Source organism: Rhinolophus ferrumequinum, chromosome 12 (genome assembly GCF_004115265.2).
Source record: "Rhinolophus ferrumequinum isolate MPI-CBG mRhiFer1 chromosome 12, mRhiFer1_v1.p, whole genome shotgun sequence".
Classification (NCBI taxonomy): Eukaryota; Metazoa; Chordata; class Mammalia; order Chiroptera; family Rhinolophidae; genus Rhinolophus; species Rhinolophus ferrumequinum.
This window is the reverse complement of record NC_046295.1, coordinates 23,150,246-23,165,350: the sequence shown is the minus strand read 5'-3', so window position 1 is coordinate 23,165,350 and position 15,105 is coordinate 23,150,246. Positions and strand designations below refer to the sequence as shown.

Here is a 15,105-nt window from a genome sequence, read left to right as displayed (position 1 = left end):
GTTAAAAAGGGAATTGTAGTAAAGGGAGCAGATGGGTTTTTTATATAGTGGAATTGTATAGGAGTGTTAAAGTAAAAATTTAATGAATTATTATGTTTATTTGTATGTTGTCTTAAATTTATTTTAATTAATGGGTTAAACTTGATTAAAAATATTAATTGATGAATGTGTTTGGTGACTAAAGGATTTGTAAATTAGACATTTTTGAAATATTAATGTAGGTTCCTTATGGTTTCAATCATGGAACAATCTCTTAAACAAGTAGATTTGAGCATGGAATTTTTAATCATAGTGTAATTCATAAATTATTTTAGTTTCTTTTTGTTTTATTACATCTTTTATTAGTATGTGTATACAGTGGTATCTTGGTTTTTGAATGTAATCCATTCCAGAAGATGGTTTGAGTTTTCAAAACTTTGAGTTTTGAAAACGGAGGCACAGTTTCCCACAGAAAGTAATGCACAATGGGTTAATCCGTTCTAGACCTTTAAAATCAACCCCTAAAACAGCAATTTAGCATGAATTTTGCTATATAATGATATCATAGATCCATGAAATGATATACAATGAAAGCAATAAACGCAATATACTGTGCTGTGAAAGCAATAATAAATAAACACAATGTAAAAACAGTACTGTAGATGATAAAAATGAAAATGTAATTTTTTCTTACCTGCAATGATGATAGCCATGGTTTGGATTGGGGGGGTCCCCTTCCATAATCACAATAGGTGAGTGTTGTTCAGGTGTTCTGTAGCCCTCTTCCATAATCACTGTAGGTAACTCCTCTCCTGCCATTCCTTTCCTTGATTTTTTTCACATCACTGACACCTGGTTTAGACTCACTGGATCTTTTCCTCACTGAAAATTTTTCAATTGACATTTGCTTTTTCCGATGTTTTAAAATTTGTCTAAAGTGAGACATAGCATTATCACTGAAAGTGTTAGTGGCATGACTTACAGCAGCTTTCTCAGGGTGATATTTTTCAACAAAAATTTGCACTTCGACCCATTTTGCACACATTTGTTTGATCAGTGCAGTAGAAACACTTTGTCTTCCCTCCTCCTCCGAAGACAATTCCTCAGTTGCCGCCTGTTGCTGCTCTGTCAGAATGTGTTGAAGTTCTTCTGTGGTGAGTTCAGTCCTGTGGTGCTTCACTGACTCCTCCACATCATCACGACTCACTTCCAAGCCCATGGACTTGCCCAGAGACACAATATCCTCAACAATAGGAGCATCCTCTTCAACATCCTCAAATACACATTTAGCGACAGTGTCCGGCCACAGTTTCTTCCATGCTGACTTCACTGTTCTGTGAGACACATTCCTCCATGCTTTGTCTATCAGATGTAAGCAATGTAGGATATTGAAATGATTCTTCCAGAACTCTCTGAGGGTTAAGCTCTGTGTCCGAGATCACCTCAAAGCACCTTTGGAACAGTGCTTTGGTGTAAAGCTACTTAAAATTAGATATGACCTGCTGGTCCATGGGCTGGATGAGAGGAGTCGTGTTGGGGGGCAAAAACTTTACATTGATAAAACTGAACTCGTCCATCAACTCGTCCTCCATGCCTGGGGGGTGAGCTGGAGCATTATCCATAACAAGCAGGCACTTCATTGGAAGGTTTTTGTCTTGGAGGTATTTTTTTACACTTGGCCTGAGCACTTCATGAACCCACTCAATAAAAAATTGCCTGGTTACCCAAGCTTTGCTGTTTGCCCTCCACATCACGTGCAATTTGCTTTTTATGACATTGTTTTTCTTACATACCCTGGGGTTCTCAGAATGGTAGACTAACAAAGGCTTCAACTTAAAATCTCCATTTGCATTCCCACAAAATAAAAGGGTTAGCCTGTCTTTCATGGGCTTGTGTCCTGGCAGTGATTTCTTCTCCTTTGTTATGTAGGTCCTCTTTGGCATTTTCTTTCAAAAGAGGCCTGTCTCATCACAGTTGAAAACTTGTTAGGGAAGGAAATCCTCTGTCTCTACATAATCTTTAAATTCCAAAACAAATTGGTCAGCGTCTTCTTTGTTGGCACTGGCAGCTTCACCATATCTCACCACATTGTGTATGCCACTTCTCCTCTTAAACTTTTGAAACCATCCTCTACTTGCCTTGAAAATATCACTCTCAGGACTTGTTCCAGGGGTGTTTTTGATGAGGTCAGCATGCAAATGTAAAGCTTTTTCACAAATTGTGCTCTCAGAAATGCTGTCACTGGCCAACTGTTATTCATTTATCCATATGAAAAGCAATTTTCCACTTCTTCAATTGTCTATTGAAGTGTTTTGAAGTTCTTTGTCTTGTAAGTGTTTTAACACCTCTTGCAACATTGGCTCCTTCAATGGCTTCTTTATTTTTTAAGATGTTTCAAACTGTAGATTTGGCAATACCAAACTGCGTTGCCAGATCACATACATGGACACCACTTTCATGTTTGGAAATAATTTCCTTCTTCACCTCTATTGTTGTTCTGTTAATGATTCTCTTGGCTTTGCAGCTTTTATCCGTTTCTCACAGCTAGGGATGATTGGCAGAGGGCTCCTGAGATGACATGAACACAGATTGATTGCACACAGTCACAAAAACAAATTGGTTGCAAGAGGGCTACTTAATTAGATGAACACAGATTGATGCACTGGGTTCCACACAGTCACAAAAACAAATTGGTTGCAAGAGTGTTCCTGAGATGAGTTGAGCACAGATTGCACCCAGTCACCAAATAAGCCCAAATATCACCGTGCATTGTTGCGCGGGTGCTCAGGACTCAACAGCCGACAGCTAGGCCTCAGGATCTGGCACTCAGCGGAAGCTGCGTGACGTGTTCGACTTCCGAGGCGTGTTCGAAAACCGAAGCATTTACTTCCGGGTTTATGGCGTTCGTAAACCAAAATGTTTGTCAACGGAGACGTTCGAAAACCGAGGCACTACTGTATATACATATGTACAAATATATATATTTTATATGTGTGTGTACATATTGCAAGGACAGTAGTTATCTTTCACTTTAAATCATGAATTATATGTTTATGTCTCTTCTGTCTGTTGCATGTTTTCTTTTTTTTCTGTTTTCTACTTTTTCTCTTTTTAAATCTTACTCATTTTTAAAGCTCAGCGTAGGCAGCCTGATGTAGTGAAAAGAATATTTATTGAGTTACACAGACCAAGACTCATTCTTGGCCCTTCCATTTGTAAGATGTGTTACCTTGAGCGAGATATCTATCCTGTACATTACTGTTTTCTTATTGTGACATGCTGGTCCTAAAGGATGGTTGTAATAATTAAGTGAATTTTATAAAGTGCTTGTGCACTTTATAGATTAGTAGCTCTAATTTACTGATAGGTAAGCATGAACAGTGTGTTTTCTTTACCTTTTTTACTAAATTCCCATGCTGTTCTGTCAGGACCTTTTAAAGTCTCCCTACGTAAGACTGATTACTCCTTTCTTTGCTCTTTCACAACATGTTGTTGTTACAGATATTTTAGAGCTGAAACATTTCATGCTTACATGTCCTTCCTTAATCGGTAAGCTTCTTGAGAGCCGAAAGCAATGACCATGCTTTCTCTCTATCTGTTGTATTACTTAGGCCCTCCATGGCTGTGTGTTGAATAAATGTTTGAAAAAATGATTTTTTTCAGAGTATCTAAAGAACAGTGGTTTCTGATTAAAATAAAGCAATAAATATATGACAGTTTTATTTGTATTTTTAATGGACATTGAGGTAATTCAAATTGGTAATTGAAGTAATTGCTTTTATTTACATTGTAATGTTACATACTGAATACAGTAGTACCTCAGTTTTCGAACGTAATCCGTTCTGGAAGACCATTCGAGTTCTGAAACGTTCGAAAACCGAGGCACGGTTTCCCCATTGAAAGTAATGCAAAATGGATTAATCCTTTCCAGACCTTTAAAATCAACCCCTAAAACTGCAAATTTAGCATGAATTTTACTATCTAATGATACCATAGATCCATAAAATTTACGGCGTTTGTAAACTGAAATGTTCGTCAACAGAGATGTTTGAAAAGTACTACTGTATATGTAATATATTTGTCAAATTTATGCCAATTGTTCATAGTCTCCAAACTTATTTTTAAAACGAAATACTGTGTTTCCCCGAAAATAAGACCTTGCCAGACCATCAGCTCTAAGGCGTCTTTTGGAGCAAAAATTACTATAAGACTCGGTATTCTATTACATTATACCCAGTGTTATGTTATGTTATATTATACCCGGTCTTATATTATGTTAAAATAAGACCGGGTCTTATATTAATTTTTGCTCCGAAAGACGCATTAGAGCTGATGGTCTGGCTAGATCTTATTTTTGGGGAAACAAGGTATTACTACTTTTATTGTTTCAATTATTTGTTTAGATGATTTTACTCCTATTATGTAGTAATTTTTTTTTAGCTATATTATTTCCAAATATGCCCTTTATAAAGTAGGGCAGAGATAAATGAAACTAAAAACTGAGGCCATAAATTTCTCTTATCAGGTACTTGTAATACTAACACACTTTGTGCTGTGTTACTGTTACAAAATATCTTTAAAATCTAAGTGTCCGTTGGTGGATGAATGGATAAAGCAAATGTAGTATATACATATAGTGGAGTATGACTCATCCATTAAAAAAGAATGAAATCTTGCCACTTGTGACAACATGGATGGACCTCATGGGCACTATGCTAAGTGAAATAAGTCAGAAAGAGATAGATATCCTATGATCTCATTTATGTGTGGAATCTAAAAAGCAAACAAAAAACCCCTCCAGCTCTTAAATATAGAGGTGGGTGGAGATGGGGATTGGGTGACATGGGTGAAGGGGGTCAAAAGATACAAACTTCAGTTATAAAATAAATAGGTCATGGGGATGAAATGCACAGCATGGTGACTATAGCTAAGAGAGTAGATCTTAAAAGTTCTTATCACAAGAAAAACAATTTTGTAACTATTTATTGTGACAGATGGGAGAGGACAAAGAAGAACAATATAACTTTCTTTAGCCAAAAGGTACTGGAAACCTAGGACCAATCAGTAGTCTGATTTTTAGGCTTCAGGACCTGAAGATATTTGATTTAGCCACTCTTCTTTGAAGCAGACGTTCTTAAGCTGGGATCCTCAGAAAAAGAGAAATCAGGAAATCCATGTACTTGGATGGGGAAAAATCATATTTTAATTTTTATTAACCTCTAATTCATATTAAGCATTTCCTTCAGTTATGAAGGGTTTGACCCAGGCAGTCCTCCTTTTAACAACAAGCCATATTAGTATTAGCAGTACTTACGAGTTTATCATCAATAGAAATTGTGTAGGTATCACAATTCAATTATTGCAAATATTTTGAAATATTGTTTATATTTGTCATTACTTTGAAATTAATAACAGTAGTTATTAGATCTAAGAGTAGAGCTTGTTATTTAATCTTATTAAAGAAGTACATAGATTACAGTATCACAAATTTGTTTTTATATCATATATGTGTTTTTATACTTTGATTCTCTCTGGTATCCCATGGTTATTTATTTATTTTTTTTGTATCTCATATATTTTATGCCTTTAATTACATTATTCTGAGAAGGCTTTGCCAGATTGCCAGAAAGGGTCATGGTACAAAAATGGTGAAAAACCTTTGTTTTAGAGGCTGAGGCATGCTATGAAAGACATAAAGGAAGATAATGGAGGGTGACAACACGAGGAAGTTCAAGGATACCTGGTTGAGCATAAAGACTTAAAAGAATGCAGATATGTTTTAAAAAGGAAGGAGATAACATTTTTGGCTGTTGCATGTTTTAGTGCATGTGTTGAACCTTAAGTGAGAAAACAATCTCATGAGCACAGGATATATTTCTATCAACTATGTTCTGGAAATCAAATAAGGTCCATTCAGGCAAAACGAGGGGCATTAATACAGGGAATTGATTGTACTGGTGATGAAAGACCTAGGAATCCAAACAGGATATGAGGAGGCCACCCAGAGGTTACTAACAGCAGGAAGCCACCACCACCTCTAAGCCTGCGGGCCAATGGGAAAAGATGATGTTACCAGAGTCCAGAAGTTGGGGATAAATGGTAGGCAGTAAAGCCATGGTAGTGGCTGTTCAGCCAGTGTTGGAATGTTGGAGGAAAGGGATGGGGAGCTGGAACCTCAAAAGAGATGTCGCTACTGCCAGAGACACTACCAGAAATAGAGCCATTTGGAAATGGAGCATGGGAATTACAGTTCCTATGATATAATAGAGTAGAGCAAAAGAAGGGGTTAGAGAATGGATCTGAGATCGAAAGGGCAAATGATTGGCAGTTCACTCCTTTTGCTCTTGAGCATTTATTATCTAGTGGTTAATTGCTACCACTTGACCTTTGCCACTCTGGAACTATACCATTCCAATGGAAACTGGGGAGTCCATCTCAAAGGTGACATATCCCACCATTATCTCCACCACGCACTGTTATCTTTGGCACGTAACAGTCAGCCACCAGAGCTTTCTAAGGATGCTTGTGCTGCCCACCCTAGTGTAGTTTATACAGAGTTTTACTTCGGAAAAGAATGTCTTTGGTCCTCCAAGAGGATGTAGTCAGGGAAAGGGGAGGTGTGGGTTTGCTCATAATAAAACTCCTCCCGTCTCCTTAAGTCTCCATATTATGCTAGAAAAGTACTGGCATTTTGACCTTATTAAATGATTGTAGGCTGATGTTAAAATCAATTATAGTCACCCATCCAAGCAAACTGTTCGAGCTAGCTTATTAAATCCAAATCAATCCTATATATGTTCTGCAAGTTCCTGCTAATACAAGATTAGCAAGATCTTGCAATTCTTTTGCTATATAAGCTATTTTCTCCTGGAGCTGACCTTGCATTTCTCCTCCTGCGGCATAGAGAGTTCCGAATCTATATATGGCAACAAAAAGTGGTGGAGGTGGGTCTTGCAGATTCTCTTCCAAGACTGCATTGGCTGTGGCCATTACTAAGGCTTTAAGCAAGGGAAGGCTAGTTACTTCAGGATGGTAGCAGAGGCTGATTTGTTGGCAAGGGATGTCCAAGGGGGTACTTGGGAGTTCACCATTTTCAGGTTTGTCCAAGTCTAAAAACCCTTATCCCATGTCCTTTCTTCTTACCTAATGTCGAACATTAGAAACTTGATGAGATTCTTTATTCAACTTGTAATTCTGCATTCCCCATAATTAGATTTTCTGTCTGGTCCTTAGCCTGTCAGCCCTGGGGCTACGAGAAATAAGAGATTCTTTTCAAGTCAGCATAGAAACACTGTTTTTCTGACTATCTTGAGCTGAGAGTCTAAGCCCTGCAATTAATCATTTTGTTTTTATAAGTTCTCTAGCATAGTAAGATCTAGCCTTCCCATCCCACAGATCTTGTAGTAAATAATAATGCCATAATGAACAAGCACAGTTGCTCCTTCATTTCCCAAAGACTTGTCTTCAACTAGCACGTTATTCTAAACAACTGCACATGAGAATTTTAAAAAATTGTGATCCCAGTATATGCCATGGATCACCAGTATCCCATTTCTAACTGCAAAGAGTCTTCGTTGTATTTAGGCTCATGTAGGTTCGCCACGCAATATCAGAAATCCATCTTGAGACCATTTCTGATAACAAGAGCAATATTACTCGGTGTCCAGTAAAGAAAATAGAAACCACTCTAGGTCTTTGAACAAAAGGACGTTAGTAGAGGGAATCATTACACAGGTATTAGAAGAGCTGAAAGACAAATAGAGGATGTTAAGCAACTCAGAGGGTAGCAATGTTAGGCAGCTTCTTCACTCCTACGGCTGATAAAAGCCAGAACCATTGAGAGAGCGGGCCATGGAGGGAGGGACTACCCAGAAGGATTTGCAGCCACAGGGAAGACAGATGCTGCTTGGGGTGGACTTAGAGAGTGTGAAACACCCTGCCTGCTTTTCTTCTCCTGGCCTCAAGTACATCACAAATGCCTCTCCTTGGCCAAACCTCCTGAGAATCCAGTTAGTTGTCAGGAGAGCTTGGGAAATATAATTCCTGTGATACAGAGCATGGCTGGAGAAGGACAGGGAAGGATCTGATGGCAAACAGGTAAAGTGACTGGCACAACTTGGAATGCCCAAATGTTAACAACTTTATTCTTATGAGGCAAGGCAGGGAGCGGCCAGGAGGCATGGAGTGATTCTGAAAAACATTGGCGTTATCTTGAGTATGTAATTAAGGTTGTTCTATGATATTTTTCTTTAACTATTAAAATATATTTGTAAATTCTTATTTTGTAAATATAAGTGTTTTGAAGACATTAGCTTTTCTAAATTTTAGTTGGAAATTATTTTATTCTTTACGTGTGAAAAAGTGTAACTGCTCCTACTTTCTACATTTTAACAGCTACCTATAGTAATTTCTGATGTTGCCCTTCAGAAATCCTTTTGTCTTTTATTTGATAATTGGATCATCTATTTCTAGCCTAGTATAGTAGCGCAATGCTTTCCTAAATGATACTTTTCAAGCATTTTCTCTCATCCACCATCTTTTTCTCTCCCACCAGCAATAACTAATTTTGCTTTTCTTTAAACTATAACATTTTAACCTCTTGTATAAAACTTATGCCACATGCCTTTCTATAACATCGACTTCCTTGAGATTAGGGGCCCTATAATATTTGTTTAAATATATTTCACTGTACTTGACAGATACCAGGTATTTAATATTATTTAAGGAATCATTGATTAGATCATATAATTTTAGAATGGGAAAGGACTTTATAAATTATCTAGTTCTAACTCTCTGACCTATCTTCTTTCATGTTACTCCAGGGAAGGATAATAGATGAATCTAGTCTTTAGGTATCTAGATATTAGATAAATGAGATATTAATTCATTAAAATTCCTGCGAGATTGGCACTTTTATTACTTTATGCTTTATCAGTCATATCATATTTAAGATAAACAATATAGGTAATATTTACCAAACTATATTTTGATGTAATTTGCTTCTTGATTTTAGGAAATAGAAGAAGAAAAAATGAATTTTTAAGTGCTTACTATGTGTCATGCATTTTTTTTCATTTCTTAGGTATGACTATTATCTGATTAAAACTGATTTTCTTTATTTTCATAGGAAGTTCATATAAGATATTTTTGTTTTTATTTTTTTTCTCTCATGGAGTCTCTAAAATAAGAAAATTATTAGTGTCATTTGGTGAGTAACACTAGTGCTTCTCTTCCAGTCTTTCACAAAGTATAAATTTATAAATTCTTGTCTTGTAAATATTTATAAATTTTTGTCTCTGAGAAATTTAAATGTTTGGGTGAATGATCTCAGAATCTTGGAGACATATTTTAATATTGGTTCATGATATCAGAAATCTGTTTTTAGTTGGCAAGCTATGAAAGCCAGATTGCCAAGCTACGATCTGAGGTTGAAAAAGGAGAAGCGTTGCGACAAAGTCTGGAATATGACCTGGCTGTTGCTAGAAAGGAAGCTGGTCTTGGAAGACGGGCTGCTGAAGAAAGGTTGGCCGAGGCACAAAGGATCCAAGAGAAACTATGTGGTAAGACCATTTCCATTTCTTCCCGTGTTTAGAGTTGTCACCTCATTGTATATCATTGCTTACTGGTGTGTATTCATTCCATATAGGGTCAGAGGTAGGGTTTTGATTCATTGACTGGCCTTTGATGGACAGACTTTGCTGGGTGTGTATAAAGCCTTCTGGAAATTATGTGAACATTCATCTACTTTATTTTTTTATGTTGTGTATGTATGCAAAACAGTGTTCAAAATGCTGTTAATCACTTTTTTAGGGCACTTGTTCTATGAATAATCACAAGAATCGCATAGATATTTTTTGAAAAACATATTTTAGGCCTCCTATCACATACAGTCTGAATCAGAATCTCTAGCTTGAGAGACTCTGTAGATGCAAGAAGCACTGCAGGTAATTTTGTTGATTAGCTAAGTATCGAAGAGAAAAAGGCAGGTGATTTAATACTCAAAAGTTATCTGTTATATAGCAGATGGCCATCTTTTAAATCTTTTTACATACGTATAATACATGTAAAGAAATATGCCTAGATAAGTGCAAAGTGATAACAAGAACCCACTTCATGGAATAGAAAATTATCAGAAGCCCTTCTACATGGATAAGTATGGTCCTGATTTTTAATAGCAAGGATTAATTTTGCCCTTTTTTGGTACTGTATGTGAATGGAATCACGTAGTATGTACTCTTTTGTATCTGGTTTCTTTCTTTCAACTGTGTTTGTGAAGTTCAATTTCCTTCAATTGTGTTTTTGAGTTTATCCATCGTCTTCTATGAACTTCATATGATGTTTAGTATTATATTGTGTGAACATATCACACTTAAACTTATCCATTTACTATTGATGGGCATTTGGGTAGTGTCTGGGTTTTGGTTATTGAGAATAGTGTTGCTATGAATATTTTTGTATACAGCAGGTTTTAATTAAGAGTGCAATGATCATTAATTCAGAAGATTTAGATTTGAGTCTGGCTCTACCACTTATTTACTGATATTTGAACCTAAATTGTTTTAAGAATGAAATAAGAAAATGAAAGTGCTTTGTTAACTGCATGGTTAACATATTGCAAAAGATAAGTTACAAATATTGCAAATGTTATGAACCCTAGTCTTGGCCAGCTGTCTTGGTTATTGCCATTGGTCAGAAGTATTTTTGATTACCTCTGTCATCTCATAACCACCACTAACTGGAATTTAGGAATAAAAGGATTGCAAGGTGCTAGATATACAAGTTAATGACTTGCATTTAATTGAGAGGAAATTGAAGTTTAGGAAAGATGGGAATTTATTTGCTCAAAGTCAAATAATTTTAAAAACACATTTCAGAGGAAAGGGAGGAATGGCCATTAATCACATGCTTCACCTTGCTTGTCATTAGGGAAATGCAGAGTAGAAATCACTGTTACTGTCACTACATACCCATCAGGTGGGCATGAAAAACTGTCAATACCAATGTTAGTGAGGATGTAGAGCAACTGGAGCTCGTACACATCGCTAGTGGGAGAGTAAAATGGTACAACTAGTTTGGAAAAACACCTGGCAATTTCTTTCAAAATAAACATACCTTTATCCTATGACCCAGCAGTTGCACTGTTTGGTATTTCCCTGTGAGAAACATTTGTCCATGAAAGACTTGTATACCAATTTCATAGCAGCCCCTTCATGACAACCTAAAATTGGAAAACAAACCAACCAACCAACCAACCCCAAATGTTCATTGACAAGAGAATGAAGAAACAATTTGTGTTTTATTCACACAATGAAATACTACTCAGCAATAAAAATGAACCAACTACTGATACTTGCTATAACATGAATGAATCTCAAAAATGTTATGCTGAATGAAGCTTTACACATAAGAGAACATCCTGTATGATTCCATTTATGTGAAGTTCTGGGACAGAAAAGACTAATTGTTGGTGAAAAAGAAGTCAGAACAGTGGCTGCCTCTGTGATGGGTTGACTGTGTGGAGTGACTGGAAAAAGTCTGAGGAAACTTTTTGGGTTAAAAGAAATGTTCTGTATTTTGAGAGGGGTGTCGGTTACATGAGCATATGCATTTGTCAAATCTCTGAATGGTACCTGAGGAGTTGTGCATTTCCTTATATGTAAATTTTACCTGCAAAAAGTTAAACTACTTTGAATTCTAGTTAATGATACGAATACTGAATTATTTAGGAGTGAAATGTACTTATATTTGCAACTTGTTTTGAAATGCATGACAAAGTAGGATGATTTGATGGATGGATAAGTGAATGGATGCATAGGTTAGATGGATAAATGTGTGATCAAGTAAATATAGCAAAATGTTAACAGTCTTAGAGTCTAGGCGGTGGGTTTATGGTGTTCACTGTACAATACTTTCAACTTTCTGTATTTTTGCAAATTTTTATGGTAAAATGTTGAAAGGAGAGTTAAAAACAACCTAATGGAGTTATGGGATATGAAAAAAGATAATCTCATAACAATTGAGCGAATAAGAGGTGTGATAAGAAAGAAAATTGTGGAAGCTGGAAAGCAAATGGATAAGGGATAACTGAATTAGCACACCTGAGACATTAGAATCTTAAACCAGGAGGAGGAAAGTTTGCGTACAGCTTGTTAGAGAGTCAAAAGACTTATGAACTGGAAACACAAGGTATCTTTGGAATTAGGAATTGGAATAGCAGTAGTGGATAAAATAGAGCTAGATAAAGCTATTTGTTCTAGAAGCAATTAGGTTCTAAGATCCCCTTACCAAGAGCGTGGTACTCTGGGATTGTTCCCACATGAGAGGCTTGATTTCTGGAGATGGTAAAATAGAGGGTCCCCAGACTGGCAAAACCAGGAAGATAGCACACTCAATGCTGAATATTGAGGAACTATTCCTTCCAGCTTTCTTTTTCTATTGGCTTCCTTAAAAGCTATCACCGCATACCTGTACTCCATGTGGGACCCTGGAAGACTCTTCTATGTGTCATCTGACCAAGCTAAGAGGAAAAACCTAATGATACTGATACTGGGGTTTCCTAATAAATGGCCCAGCCAGATTCTCCTCCAGTGAAGACCACAGGTGTTAAGCACCACACTCAAGCTCAAAATCTAGATTGTAGGTATGTGAGTGGATAAAAGGTGTGTCACCCTTATAGTTACTCTTAATTGAAATAAGACAACCAAAAATTACCAGATACCGGTACTTATGGAAAGCCTCTAAAATGGAGAGAGAAAAAAAATTAACTTGAAAGAATCAGAAACTCCGTAGGGAGAAGATTTAACAAACAAGTAGCATTAATATCCTCAGAACTGAAATAGAATGTATGCCATCTGTGAGACAAGAATCAGATCCCATAAAGAGAAAAGAAGCTCTTAGAAATTAAAAGTGTGAAAGAAATGAAAAAGGTCAATAGAAGCAATGGAAGTTGAAGATAGAAGAAATCTCCCAGAAATTAGTGTAGAAAGACAGAGGTAGAAATAAAGGAGGAAAAGAAAAGAGGATTTGAGGACCAATCTGAACAATAAGGAATATTGAAAGAAAGAGATGAGAGAAAACAGGGAGGGGAAAGTCATCAGTAAAATTATTTAAGAAAACATCTCAGAACGAAAGGTTATGAGTTGCCAGATTGAAAGGGCCCTTTGACTATTCACCACAATGGAAAGAAATACACCCACTTGAAGGCAGACCATTATGAAATTTCAGAAAAGTAGAGACAAAGAGAAGATCCTGAAGCTTTCAAAGAGAAAAGAAAGGGAAAGGAAAGTAAGCCACATACAGGGGGCCAGCAATCAAAATGGCCTCAAACTTCTTGTTGCAATACAGGGTGCTAGACCGTGGTAATGTCTTGTAGAGAGAGTAACTGGATAGGAGGGAGACTTTTTGTCCCTTTTATATGTTTGAGTTTTGAATCTTTGGAATATATGATCCATTCAAAATACAATTATAATTTAAAAATAATACTACTAACTGTGGCATTTTTTTTGTTTAACAAGTGCGTTTGTACGTATTTTCTCATTTTTATCTTCACAAAAACTTAACTAGGAGGCATTTTATTCTGAGAGTCAGAGACGTTCAATCAGGTGATAGATAATGGAGCCCGACCTGGAAGCTTTTCATTACTTCTTTTCTAGATGCTGAAACATAGCAGCAGCCCTTGTAGAGAGGTATTGGTTATTGTTGAGATAATACTAGAATGAGAGGGGATTGAGCCTAATTTGGGGGGAGTAAATAGCTATAGTTTTAAGGTTTGAGCAGTGGTTGCCTACCTCAATTTTATGTCTTATGTGTAAGATTTGTTAAAACTAATTTGTTGCCAAGAGTCAACTATCAAAATTTGTAATCTATCAAGTCTTTTTAAAAACGTAGCCCTATGTATCAGTCTTTTTTTAAAAAAGTTTGATTTATTCTCTTGAATAGGATAAAAAGGTAATAGAGTTGCAGCTGGTATGAGAGGCACAGCTAAAGCTGGGCATGGCTCTGGGAATGTACCATACCATTTCCTGGTAAAATCACCTTTGTCTGGAGGGGAAGGAGAGATCGAGAAATCATAGAATAGAGTGGTTCTGGGACAGTGAGCTTTTCAAGAGTTTACTGGTGTGCACTGGTTACAGGTTTTGTCCTAAAATCTCGCTGTAAATGAAATCAGCTCCAAGGCATAGGCTTTTGAACTCCTAGGGATTTAATTTATGGTTGTAAATATACCTATTATTCTTTTATATTTTTAATAGCTCAGAATACAGAACTTCAAGGAAGGGCAAATGAGATTGAGAAGGTGTATCAGACTTCCCAGCAGAAATGGAAAGAAGAATGCAGAAGATTTGAATGTGACTTGGAGGAAAGAGATAATATAATTCAAAATTGCAATCGAGAATATGATTTACTTATGAAAGAAAAAAGCAGACTAGAGAAAACTCTACAGGTAAAATATTTTTATAAAGGAATTTTACTTTATATACTATTCATTGAGATATGTTATACATTATTTGAAGTTATCCTTGGAAAGGAAAATAACTACCAGAAAGCAAGAAATTTTGAGTTCCTTTTTCCCTTCCTCCCTTTCTCCCTTTCTTTTTCACTTTTTAGTGGCATTTTTGCGGGTCTCTTTTGTAATATGCTTTAGAATATATTAATATGTATACTGTTTCTTTTGTGAAAAAGAGATCTCTCATCAAAAAAAAGCAAAAACGCTTAAATGAGCATATTGTAAGAAGATAAGAACCTATAGCCCTTTTGGCCCAGTAGCATGAAAATTTGGAATTTTAGAAATCTGGGTCCTAGATTTGGTCTGAATATACAATAAATATAGAAAAATATTTACATATCTGATGTATGCCTCATTATCTATATAGAACTCATTCTTTATAGATAATGATGTGTAAAAAATTTGGTGACCTTTTACTGGAATTGTTGTGAACTATTTTTTGTTCTTTTTTACTCTCCAAAGTGAAAATATGGTTTAAGGTTGAGGTTGCCAGCCATTTAGAAGATAGATTTCGAATTGTCTATATTTGCCATATATATATATATATATATTTGTATATATATATGTATGTGTATATATATATATATGTATGTATGTATGTATATACATATATATAAATAATT

General features: G+C 36.0%; 1 protein-coding gene across 1 annotated transcript in view; it reads left to right on the top strand.

The window, feature by feature from the left end:
- CCDC171 (coiled-coil domain containing 171) overlaps window positions 1–15,105 on the top strand; it is a 267,732-nt gene that overhangs the window by 10,235 nt on the left and 242,392 nt on the right. The window contains exons 4-5 of the mRNA XM_033124173.1: window positions 9,365–9,539; window positions 14,229–14,419. Coding sequence (XP_032980064.1) covers window positions 9,365–9,539; window positions 14,229–14,419 — 366 coding nt within the window. The remainder of the gene's footprint in view (window positions 1–9,364; window positions 9,540–14,228; window positions 14,420–15,105) is intronic.